Source organism: Mustelus asterias, chromosome 17, assembly GCF_964213995.1.
Source record: "Mustelus asterias chromosome 17, sMusAst1.hap1.1, whole genome shotgun sequence".
Classification (NCBI taxonomy): domain Eukaryota; kingdom Metazoa; phylum Chordata; class Chondrichthyes; order Carcharhiniformes; family Triakidae; genus Mustelus; species Mustelus asterias.
This window is the reverse complement of record NC_135817.1, coordinates 32398592-32410890: the sequence shown is the minus strand read 5'-3', so window position 1 is coordinate 32410890 and position 12299 is coordinate 32398592. Positions and strand designations below refer to the sequence as shown.

General features: G+C 44.4%; 1 protein-coding gene across 1 annotated transcript in view; it reads right to left on the bottom strand.

The window, feature by feature from the left end:
• Window positions 1–11999, bottom strand: part of tmem47 (transmembrane protein 47) — a 60432-nt gene extending 48433 nt beyond the window's left edge. The window contains exon 1 of the mRNA XM_078232519.1: window positions 11582–11999. Coding sequence (XP_078088645.1) covers window positions 11582–11804 — 223 coding nt within the window. The 5' untranslated portion in view covers window positions 11805–11999. The remainder of the gene's footprint in view (window positions 1–11581) is intronic.
• Between the last annotated feature and the right edge of the window lie 300 nt (window positions 12000–12299).

Below are 12299 nucleotides of genomic sequence, written 5' to 3'. Positions count from 1 at the left end.
CATCTCTCTAATTTATTTCTCGAGACCAATTAACACATGGCTCAGGTAATAATCTAGAGGTGTTACTTTTTAATTTAGTACCTAGTTCCTCATACTCTGTACACAGAACCTCTTTCCTAGTCTTACCTATGTCATTGGTACCTACATAGAATCCCTACAGTGCAGAAAGAGGCCATTCAGCCATCAAGCCTGCACCAACAACAATCCCACCCAGGCTCTATCCCCATAACCCCACGTATTTACCCTACTAATCCCCCTGACACTAATGGTCAATTTACCATGGCCAATCAACCTAACCCACAGATACTTGGACTGTGGAAAGAAACCGGAGCACCTGGAGAACACGCAAACTCGGAACAGACAGTGACCCGAAGTCAGAATCGAACTCAGGTCCCGGGTGCTGTGAGGCAGCAGTGCTAACCACTGTGTCACTAAGCCACCCAATGGACCATGACCACTGGATGCTCCCCCTCTCACTGCAATTTCCTCTCTGGCCCTGAGCAAATGTCGTGAATGCTGGCACTGGGCAGGCAACACAGTCATCTGGACTCTCGCTCTCAACTCAGAGCCTATTATCTAACTCCCAGACTATGCTGTCTCCTATCAAAACCATATTCCCCTTTGCTCCTCCCACTTGAATGGCATCCTTCATCATGGTACCATGCTCATCCACCTTGCAGTCCTCCTCCTCAGCCATAGCAAGCACCTTGTACCAGTTGGATCATGTCAGGGGCCGAAGTTCCTCCATCACTACATGCTGGTGCCCCTTACCCGTCTGACCCACAGGCACACCCTCTTGTCTCTGACCATTGACCAATTCACAAGTTCTGCCGAACCCAAGAGGAGTGACTGCCTTTGGGAACAAAGTGTTCAGGTAACTTTTCCCCCTCCCTTCCCCGCAACTCAGACTCCAGCTCAACAACTCAGAGCTGAAGTTTGATTTGATTTATTATTGTCACATGTATTAACATACAATGAAAAGTATTGTTTCTTGCACACTATACAGACAAAACATACCTTCAAAGAGAAGGAAACGAGAGAGTGCTGAATGTAGTGTTACAGTCATAGCTAGGGTGCAGAGAAAGACCAACTTAATGCAAGGTAAGTCCATTCAAAAGTCTGACAACAGCAGGGAAGAAGCTGTTCTTGAGTCGGGTGGCACATGACCTCAGACTTTTTATCTTTTTCCCAAAGGAAGAAGGTGGAAGAGAGAATGTCCCGGGTGCGTGGGATCCTTAATTATGTTGGCTGCTTTGCTGAGGCAGCGGGAAGTGTAGACAGAGTCAATGGATGGGAGGCTAGTTTGCGTAATGGGTTGGGCTACATTCACGACCTTTTGTAGTTCCTTGCGGTCTTGGGCAGAGCAGGAGCCATACCAAGCTGTGATACAATCAGAAAGAATGCTTTCTACGGTGCATCTGGAGAAGTTGGTGAGAGTCGTAGCTGATATGCCAAATTTCCTTAGTTTTCTGAGAAAGTAGAGGCGTTGGTGGGTTTTCTTAACTATAGTGTCGGCAGGACAGGTTGTTGGTGATCTGGACACCTAAAAACCTGAAGCTCTTGACCCTTTCTACTTTGTCCCCAATGATGTAGACAGGGGCATGTTCTCTTTTACACTTCCTGAAGTCGATGACAAGCTCCTTTGTTTTGTTGACATTGAGGGAGAGATTATTTTGATGTTGGCAACATCTTCATGCACAGGTTCGAACAAGACTTCTTCACCGCACAGGACCTTCAACCGATGCTATACACTAGATACATCGATGACATTTTCTTCCTTTGGAGTCATGGTGAGCAATCACTGAAACAACTATATGTTGACATCAACAAGTTCCATCCCACCATCAGACTCACCATGGACTACTCTCCGGAATCGGTTGCATTCTTGGACACACGCATCTCCATTAAGGACAGTCACCTCAGCACCTCACTGTACCGCAAGCCCACGGATAACCTCATGATGCTCCACTTCTCCAGCTTCCACCCTAAACACGTAAAAGAAGCCATCCCCTATGGACAAGCCCTCCGAATACACAGGATCTGCTCGGATGAGGAGGATCGCAACAGACACCTCCAGACGCTGAAAGATGCCCTCATAAGAACAGGATATGGCGCTCGACTCATCGATCAACAGTTCCGACGCGCCACAGCGAAAAACCGCACCGACCTCCTCAGAAGACAAACACGGGACACGGTGGACAGAGTACCCTTCGTCGTCCAGTACTTCCCCGGAGCGGAGAAGCTACGGCATCTCCTCCGGAGCCTTCAACATGTCATTGATGAAGACGAACATCTCGCCAAGGCCATCCCCACACCCCCACTTCTTGCCTTCAAACAACCACGCAACCTCAAACAGACCATTATCCGCAGCAAACTACCCAGCCTTCAGGAGAACAGTGACCATGACACCACACAACCCTGCCACTGCAACCTCTGCAAGACGTGCCGGATCATCGACACGGATGCCATCATCTCACGTGAGAACACCATCTACCAGGTACACGGTACCTACTCTTGCAACTCGGCCAACGTTGTCTACCTGATACGCTGCAGGAAAGGATGTCCCGAGGCATGGTACATTGGGGAAACCATGCAGACGCTACAACAATGGATGAATGAACACCGCTCGACAATCACCAGGCAAAACTGTTCTCTTCCTGTGGGGGAGCACTTCAGCAGTCACGGGCATTCAGCCTTGGATCTTCAGGTAAGCGTTCTCCAAGGCGGCCTTCACGACACACGACAGCGCAGAGTCGCTGAGCAGAAACTGATAGCCAAGTTCCGCACACATGAGGACGGCCTAAACCGGGAGGTTGGATTTATGTCACATTATCAGTAACCCCCACAGCTTTCCCCCTGATCTTGCAGAATCTCACTAGCTGTTCTGTCTGGAGACAATACACATCTCTTTAACCTATGTTGAATGCTCCCTCCACCCACATTATCTGTACCTTTAAGACCTGGCTGGCTGTAGAGATTTGCATTCTAATTAGTATGCTGTAACTTGATTTCTGTGTCTGTGCACTGTTGGAGAACAGATATCCACTCCATCTGACGAAGGAGCTGTGCTCCGAAAGCTTATGGTATTTGTTACCAAATAAACCTGTTGGACTTTAACCTGGTGTTGTGAGACTTCTTATTGTGCTTACCCCAGTCCAACGCCAGCAGCTCCACATCATTCTTACAGCTAGCCAATTCCTGATCCAAACCACAAAATCACCCTCAATCCCATGCCTCCGTATTTTCTGCAATAGCCTACCATGGAGAACCTTATCAAACGCTTTACTGAAATCCATATACACCACATCAACTGCTTTACCCTCATCCACCTCTTTGGTCACCTCCTCAAAGAACTCAATAAGGTTTGTGAGGCACAACCTACCCATCACAAAACCGTATTGACTATCCCTAATCAAATTATTCCTTTCTAGATGATTATAAATCCTAACTCTTATAATCCTTTCCAAAACTTTGCCCACAACAGAAGTAAGGCTGTAATTAAGGTCTATAATTACCAGGGTTGTCTCTGCTCCCCTTCTTGAACAAGGGGACAACATTTGCTATCCTCCAGTCTTCTGGCACTATTCCTGTAGACAATGATGACATAAAGGTCAAAGCCAAAGGCTCTGCAATCTCCTCCCTAGCTTCCCAGAGAATCCTAGGATAAATCCCATCCGGCCCAGGGGACTTATCTATTTTCACACTTTCCAGAATTGCTAACACCTCCTCCTTATGATCCTCAATCCCGTCTAGTCTAATAGCCTGCATCTCAGTATTCTCTTCGACAACATTGTCTTTTTCCTGCGTGAATACTGATGAAAAATATTCATTTAGCGCCTCTCCTATCTCTTCGGACTCCACGCACAACTTCCCACTACTGTCCTTGACTGGCCCTAGTCATTCTTTTATTCCTGACATACCTAAAGAAAGCTTTAGGGTTTTCCTTGATCCTACCTGCCAAAGACTTCTCATGTCCCCTCCTGGCTCTTCTTAGCTCTCTCTTTAGGTCCTTCCTGACTAACTTGTAACTCTCAAGCGCCCTAACTGAGCCTTCACATATCATCTTTACATAAGTCTCCTTCTTCCTCTTCACAAGAGATTCAACTTCTTTAGTAAACCACGGTTCCCTCGCTCGAACACTTCCTCCCTGTCTGACTTCTCAAGGACACGCAGTAGTTGTTCCTTGAACAAACTCCACATTTCAATTGTGCCCATCCCCTGCAGATTTCTTCCCCATCCCATGCATCCTAAATCTCGCCTAATCGCATCATAATTTCCTTTCCCCAGCTATAACTCTTGCCCTGTGGTATATACCTATCCCTTTCCATCGCTAAAGTAAACGTAACTGAATTGTGGTCACTATCACCAAAGTGCTCAACTACCTCCAAATCTAACACCTGGCCTGGTTCATTACCCAGTACCAAATCCAATGTGGCCTCACCTCTTATTGGCCTATCTACATACTGTGTCAGGAAACCCTCCTGCACACATTGGACAAAAACTGACCCATCTAAAGTACTCGAACTATAGCGTTTCCAGTCAATATTTGTAAAGTTAAAGTCCCCCATAACAACTACCCTGTTAATTTCGCTCCTATCCAGAGGCTAAAAGGCTGAATGAATTTAAGAGATGAGATGAGAGTGATTGACCTCAACATGGCAGCATTTAACAAAGTGTATCAAGGAGCCCTAGTGAAAGTGAAGGTAATGGAATCAGGGACAAACTCTTCACTGGTTGGAATCATACCTCGCACAAAGCAAAATGGTTGTGATTCTTGGAGGCCAATCATCTCAGCCCCAAGATTTTTCTGCAGACTACTTTCAGCGGCTTCATCAATTACTTTTATCATTCAGTCAAAAATGGAAATGTTCGCTGATAATGGGAGAGTATTTAGTTTCTTTCGCAACTCCTCACATAATGAAGCAATCCATGCCTGCACGCATTTAAACAAGCGTACGAACATGCATACAAATTTACACATTAGAAGCAGGAGGAGGCCATTCAGCCCCTCAGACCTGTTTTGCCATTCAGTAAGATGATGGCTGATGGGATTGTGGCCTCATCTCCACATTCACACCTACCACTGATAACCATTGACTCCCTTGCTGGTCCAGAATCTATCTATCCCTGGCTTAAAAATATTCAATCACCGTGTTTCTACTGCTTTCCCGGGAAGAGAATTCCAAAGAATCACGACCCTTTGAGAGAAAAATATTCTCCTTATCTCTTAAATGGGAGACTGCATATTTTTAAACTGTGGCCCCTAGTTCTAGTCTCTCACACAAGTGGAAACAGACTTTCAGCATCCACCTGTCAAGACCCTTCAGGATCTTCTAAACTCTAATGTATCCAGGTCCAACCTGTCCAACATTTTCTCATAGGATAACCCCTTCATCCCAGGTATCTGTCGAGGGAACTTTCTATGAACTGCTTCTAATGCATTTATATCCTTTCTCAAATAAGGAGGCCAAAACTGCACACAGCACTCTAGATGTGGTCTCACCAATGCCTTATAGCTACCTCAAAATATTCCTGCTTTTATATTCCATTCCCCTTGCAATAAATGCCAACATTCCATTTGCCTTCCTAATCACTTGCTGTACCTGCATACTAACTTTTTGTGATTCATCTAGACTTGGGCAACATTCAAACTTGGGTTAACAAAATAACTTTCTTGCTATACTAGGCAGTGACCATCTCCAACAAAATAGAATTTAACCATGTCCCCTTGGCATTCAGTGGCATTTCCATTTCTGAATCACTCAGTATTAACATTCTTGGGCTCTCTGGTAACCAGAAACCTAACTGGATCAGCCATATGCTGTAATATAAGAGCAGGGAATTTCATGGTGAGTAGTTCACCTCCTGATTCTCCAAAGCTCTTCCACCACCCATAAAAAACACATCAGGAATGTGAGGGAATGCTCCCCACTTGCCCGGATGAACATAGTGCCAACTACATTCAAGAAGGTCACTACCATTCAGAATAAAGCAGTCTGCTTGATCAAAGCCGCGTCCACCACCTTAAACATTCATTCCATTCACTAGCAGTGAATAGTGCCTGTACAAACCACATGATGCACTGCCGCAACTCCCTAAGGCTTCTTCAACAGCTGGTTCGAAACCTGTAACCTTCACAACCTAAAAGAAAAAGGGAAGTGGGCACTTGTGAGCACCACCACCTGCAAGTTCCCTTCCAAATCACATATCATCCTGACTTGGAAAAATATCACCATTCTTTGATTGTCACTGCGTCAAAATCCTGAAACTCCCTACCCAGCAATACCGTGGCTATAAGTCAAGTAGAAGGACTGCAAGAAGGTAGCTCACCCCCACATTCTCAAGAGCAATTAGGGAAGGGCAATAGATATTGACCTTCACACATCTAATTAGTAAATAAAAATGAACACTTGTCAAAATTTGGTGAAGCATCAAATACAGCTGCTAAGCATAGCCCTGGTTTCCTGGTAACTATTCATCCAATCTATTTGAACTTTCAAATAGTGCAGGCATCTTTGACTTCTGCATAATGAAGGCATCTTGAATAACAGATACTGAGTTGCATTAAGACATGTTAAGTGAGTGGAAGTGATTTCCACTCACATAGGTCACAAGGTTGATGTGAGAAGTCCTGATGTCCATATGGGTGCCATCTACCATACATTGCACTCTTGTAAAACCTGTCATTATTCCCCTGTAGCTTATGCCACCTTTCCACAGGAAAACTGATGAGCATGTTGCCCATTACATGCAAAGCATCTGTCACCTGTTTGACACATCTGCAGATGGCTCACTGCGTTGCAGAATCACATGCCCCTGCTATGAGTTGGAATGATCCAGTGGCATAAAATCTTACTGCGTTGATAACCTTTATATTCATGGAAAGTGTCCTCTTTGTTCCAGCAGTTGTCTGCAGGTCAATCTGGAGCATATGCTGCAGCTCAGTGATAGCCTCCCTTGCAAAGTGAAGGCAAAGACAGCTCTCCTTTGACATGCCTACTTAAAATTACCAGCGTCTGTAAGTGCAAGTCCCATGGTGGTGATTGCTGCTGGCATAATTCCTCACATTGCATTCTACGTGCATTTATCATCCCCTTGTGAACTCATCTTCCTCATTGAAATCATGAGTACTGGAACCCTCAGAGGAATTCCCATCCTCAGCACTTTGTTTCCTGCAAGATATTTGCAGCAACAACTGGCTGTATGAAAATATAGCAAAGGGAGTTAACATGAAAACACGTACAACAAATAAAAAGATATGATTAAACTTAATCAACAATAAAATAATTTTAAGAAATGAATTGTAGCATGCCAGGCCTGTTAGTCATGTGCCTTTTTTTTAACTTCGGGAAGGTGAAAACTCCATAAGGGTTCGCCAAACAATACGAATTTCAGCATGACACCTCATTAATATCATTCCTTCTCCACAAGGAGGCTGTCACCAGCAGCACAACCTCCTTGTCCTTTTTAATCCTGTCTCAAACTAAGATACCTGAAATTACGATTCATGTTCACTCCCAGCGAGGCCTAATGTTACGAACAGATTCACACAGTTTCAGAGCTCACATCTCCATGAAATTGTTTCTGTGTCTGTTACCCATTGAATATTTTTAAATGAATTATAAAATGATGAAGGGGATAGATAGAGTGAACGTTCAAAGAGTATTTCCTCGGGTGGATGGGGCTATTACAAGAGGGCATAACTATAGGGTTCATAGTGGGAGATATAGGAAGGATATCAGAGGTAGGTTCTTTACTCAGAGAGTGGTTGGGGTGTGGAATGGACTGCCTGCAGTGATAGTGGAGTCAGACACTTTAGGAACATTTAAGCGGTTATTGGATAGGCACATGGAGCACACCAGGATGATAGGGAGTGGGATAGCTTGATCTTGGTTTCAGATAAAGCTCGGCACAACATCGTGGGCCGAAGGGCCTGTTCTGTGCTGTACTGTTCTATGTTCTATGTTCTAATATCACCCACTGAAAACTTGGCACAACTGCCCTGGGGCAATTTAATGTTATCAGATGGTGCTGTTCTCCACCTATGCAAACATGTGCACCTGACAACAGTTAAAGGGGGTTAAAGATGTAAATGTTTCACAATACTAACAAAATGTGGAAAACCATGCAAGTGTAAAACATTCCCTGCTAAAACAGCCTTGACATAACCCACTCACGATTTCATTACTTATGTTGTGATGATTGAATAGTGGGATATATCATTTTCTCAAACCTTCTACAAGGATTTTGCAATAAACCAAACTGCAGGAGCGCAATCTCAATAATGTAAACTAACCTAATATCAAACATACAAAAGTGCTATTTTGGTCTATCTGAATAGCACTGATCCATACCACATAAAAGGTTTGCAGCAAATCCTACTCAGATGCAAAGTCAAACTCCCATTAGAACTGAAGAAAAATAGTCATGAAATTATGCCTTGGGATTCTAACATAAAACTTGTCTGTCCAAAGTGCGACTGTCTCTGAATGGCTGAACGCTGGAGAATACTTTCACTGCAGTTATTGTTGTACTCTAATAGTAAGACCTCTGCTACTGCTAATCCTTGCGAAAACATTGCAATGTTTTGAGTTCTGAGTTTCAAGTTCCACCCCTCATTGGAAACTGCGCTGAATGACCAAAGAGGAAACATCCCTAAATGTTGGCGTTGATTCAAAACCCGGGTGCCATAAACGAAAGTGCATATACACAATTGACTGTCCGCCTTTGGTGTATTAGTGTTATCCAAATATACAGATACGGGCAGAAAATAGAAAGTGGACTCTTCATTAAAGTTTGTGGATTTTTTTGCCCCTAATTAAACTAAATACGACAACAGGAAAGGTCGAGACATCATGTGGGAAATGATAGGAAAGTGACGCCGAGTCCTCAAGCAGACAGAGTTCCCTCGGCGCGGCTTGCTTTAGTTCAGAGACTCCTACTCCTACCGCCATTGCACTTTCTTAGACATCAGTATAAATGCCGTGTGAAAAACACCAAGTGGCCACTGCACAATATGACTTAAAAAGGAGTTTCTGAGAAGCGTGTCTGTGTGGAGGGAGAGGGGGAATGGTTAACTGTTTGACTGTTCACTGCAGTTTGTCAGTAATCGCTGCTACACTGCCTGCCAACTGACCTTTCAAATCCCCCCCCCCCCCCAACAATTGGATGTTTTAATCTAGGAAGAGTGTATTATCCATACTTTTATAACTCGGCACCACGAGTCTGCTAACCGGTGAGTGCAGTGGGGACATTGTTATCAGACACGGGGGCTTTATGTAAATAGAAAAACAACAACAGAACTATGAAATGGCGAAGAGAGTGGGAGCAGCAGGCTGCACTGTCAAAACTAAAGCCCACATTGTGTGATGTTTTGAACGCACACGCAGCCCCGGGAAAGGTCCAGACAAATCGACAATTGTTTTCCGCAGCAAAAATTCGGGGGTGGAGAGGGGGGGGGGGGGGGGCGAAAAGCGACCTTCATTGTTCACCTGTGACCTCGGATTAATGATGGACTCAAAATAAATTGTCCACCAAGGCATGATTTTAAAGCTTCCGAGCAAAGGCGAAATGGAAGCAAGAATGAGAGGAACACTAAGTTGAGATCTATGAACGGATTCCTGCCAAGGGGATGTGTTTTTTTTATCAAGACTTGTTGACAGTTCACCACAATAAAGACAAAGGCGCAGAAACTGTCAACATATAACTATCCATCAGCTGCTGCAGTGGTGGGCATGCTATCTCCCGTTATCTACCCTCTGTCGCCAACATTTGCTTCCAGCAATCTCGGCCTCACCCTTATTCCGGATATCTGTCATCAGTCACCCTCTAACTGCTTTTATACTGCCGTCCACAAATACAATTGTCAGAAAGATCCTTTAAGCTGCATTTATATTTTCACTCCCGTGCCGATACTCTTCACCGCAAAAGTGGCAGAGAAACTTAGAAGACTGCCAAGCAGACTGAAGTCTTACAGTGTCAGGCCAGCTGACAGCGCTCTGAGTTCCGAAAGCAGCATAAACTTGCCCTTGTGTCTTGTTTCACTTCTTTCGGGTTTATCCATCCCCTCCTCTATTTCTTTCACCAATTTTCTGTATTTTCTTCCTGTTTTTCTCTACTTCTGCCACCCTCTGTATTTCTAAGTTATTGTTCTTTTTCCCTGTTTTCCGCTGGCTATTTTTTCAGTCCCTGTCACTTGTATTTCTCTCAATCTGTTTTGAATTGATCTTGCATTTTTCACGCTTTTTGTGTTTTTTATAATTCTGCATTTTTTACACATTTATATTACTCTCATCCCGTTTCCCTCACATTCCCTCTTTCTCACTCATTTCAAGTGGTTGGTTCAATCTCTGGTTTTATTTTTCCTCGGTCTCTGTCGGATTCATGTTATTCACAGTCTCCATTTCCTTTCTGCCTCCGTTTGCATCTCTCTCAATCTTTCCCCTCTGTCAGGCTACATCTAAGGTCAATATTCACTATATACCTATGTGTACAGTTAGCCAATATCATTATCAACCTGTGAGCATGTTTGATTTCTGTAAGCTTCTGACAGTATCTAAAAGTTTCCTCTTTTTTGTTAGACATTCTGTCATGCTGGTTGGTATCTTCATTTTCATCTTCAGTTCTCTTAATATTTAATATTGCCTGGTGTACCCCCCCCCCCTCACTTCGTTAGCATAATCCTTACATAGTCTGTATTTTTTGTCAGTCCGATATCACAATATCTGAACATCTGTCAGCATATATCACCCTATATGCGCGTATTTATCATTATCGGTGTATAGCACAGACCAGTACCTAATTTCTGTCAGGATTTAATCTGTAAACATATGTGTTTCAGTCAACATAACATGTTTCCTTGTGGTTGTGTTTATGTCTGTACACAACACGTTCTAATGCATGTCTGTTCCCATAACAGGGACAAGCATGCTCCAATGTATACATTAACTTTTTAGTGAAGAAGATCTGTCAATGCCAGGTTTTGCCAGGATAAAGCAGGTCTCGGTGTGTATGACTCTACTTCCGTCAGTGTGGAGTATATCTCACTGTCTGCATTGTGTTTGTCAGTATATAACATGCCCCATTACATACTCTTTCTGCTTGAATATATTTGTGTTTGTTTCTGTGATAAGTACATATGTAAGATTTTTTGCAAAACGGCACAAAATCTTTGTTTTCCTCCTATATTGTATGTTTCCTTATTGATGCTGATTCTAAATGTTAATATTTCTACTTCGTAGGCTCCCCTCCCCCCTTAAGTGCCTGGCCACAATTTGTTCCTCGTTCTTGTTCCCATTCTGTTTAATTCTTCATCTGCACTTTCTAAGTGTCCCGACAAAGCTCTATTTATGTTGGTTAAGCATTCTGACATTTAACCCCTCACAACACTCTTACAGTTATCTCTCAAATATCCAGTAAGAGTCTGCCTCAGGGTTCTTGTCAAGTTGCCCGTTACTCTGATCTGTTCGTGCGACATTTCCCTATTAATCTTTCTATCTGTCCCTACAATCGTGTTCCCCCCTCGCTGACTCTTTCTCAGTCGGTGCGCCCTGTCCCGGATACCAGGCGCTGTCCTTCTTACCGCTGCCCAGAGCCCAGTTGCAGTTCCACTCGCTGTCGGGAACCGAACCCGGTCGGAAACACCTCTGCCAAAGGGAGAGTGAGAAGTGGCTGTCGGCTGTCACCCAGGCTGGACTCAGCAAGGCCACCACGTCCAAACAGAGCGAGAGGACCACACACACCAGCCCGGTCAGTTTGAGTGGAGTCACCGCTGCCACTCGGCTCTCCTCCGCTGTAGACATCATCCACTCGAGCGATGGGGCAACACTCGCCAAACTGCCGGCTGCAACTGTCCTCTCTGCAGGTGCCAGCGAGTCTGCACTCACAGACTGCCTACCGCCTCTCCCAATCTCTTTGGCTCTGTGTGTGTGTGTGTCTCTCGCTCTCGCTCTCTCTGCTTCTTTCTCACAAGATCTGTCTGACTTTCTGCCGTCACCGTGTGAGTCAGCTCCTTACTGGGAAAGCGCAGAACGTCAGCTCCTCTCGCCAGCGATCACCCTCTGGTCCTAATGCCTCCAGCCAACAATGACACCTCAACAACAGAACAAACAAAAAGTTTTAAACCCCGTTTTCCTGATGCTGAAATATGATGTGCTTAATGAAAGCACATGATATCTTAAGGAACAAGGAATGAGCGACTGCAACAATCGGCCCTTGGGACGTGCACTGTAGAAACAGAGTGTAAAACTGGGCCAAATGAAAAAAAGACAGTGAAATGGAGCAAATTAACTTCACTCTAG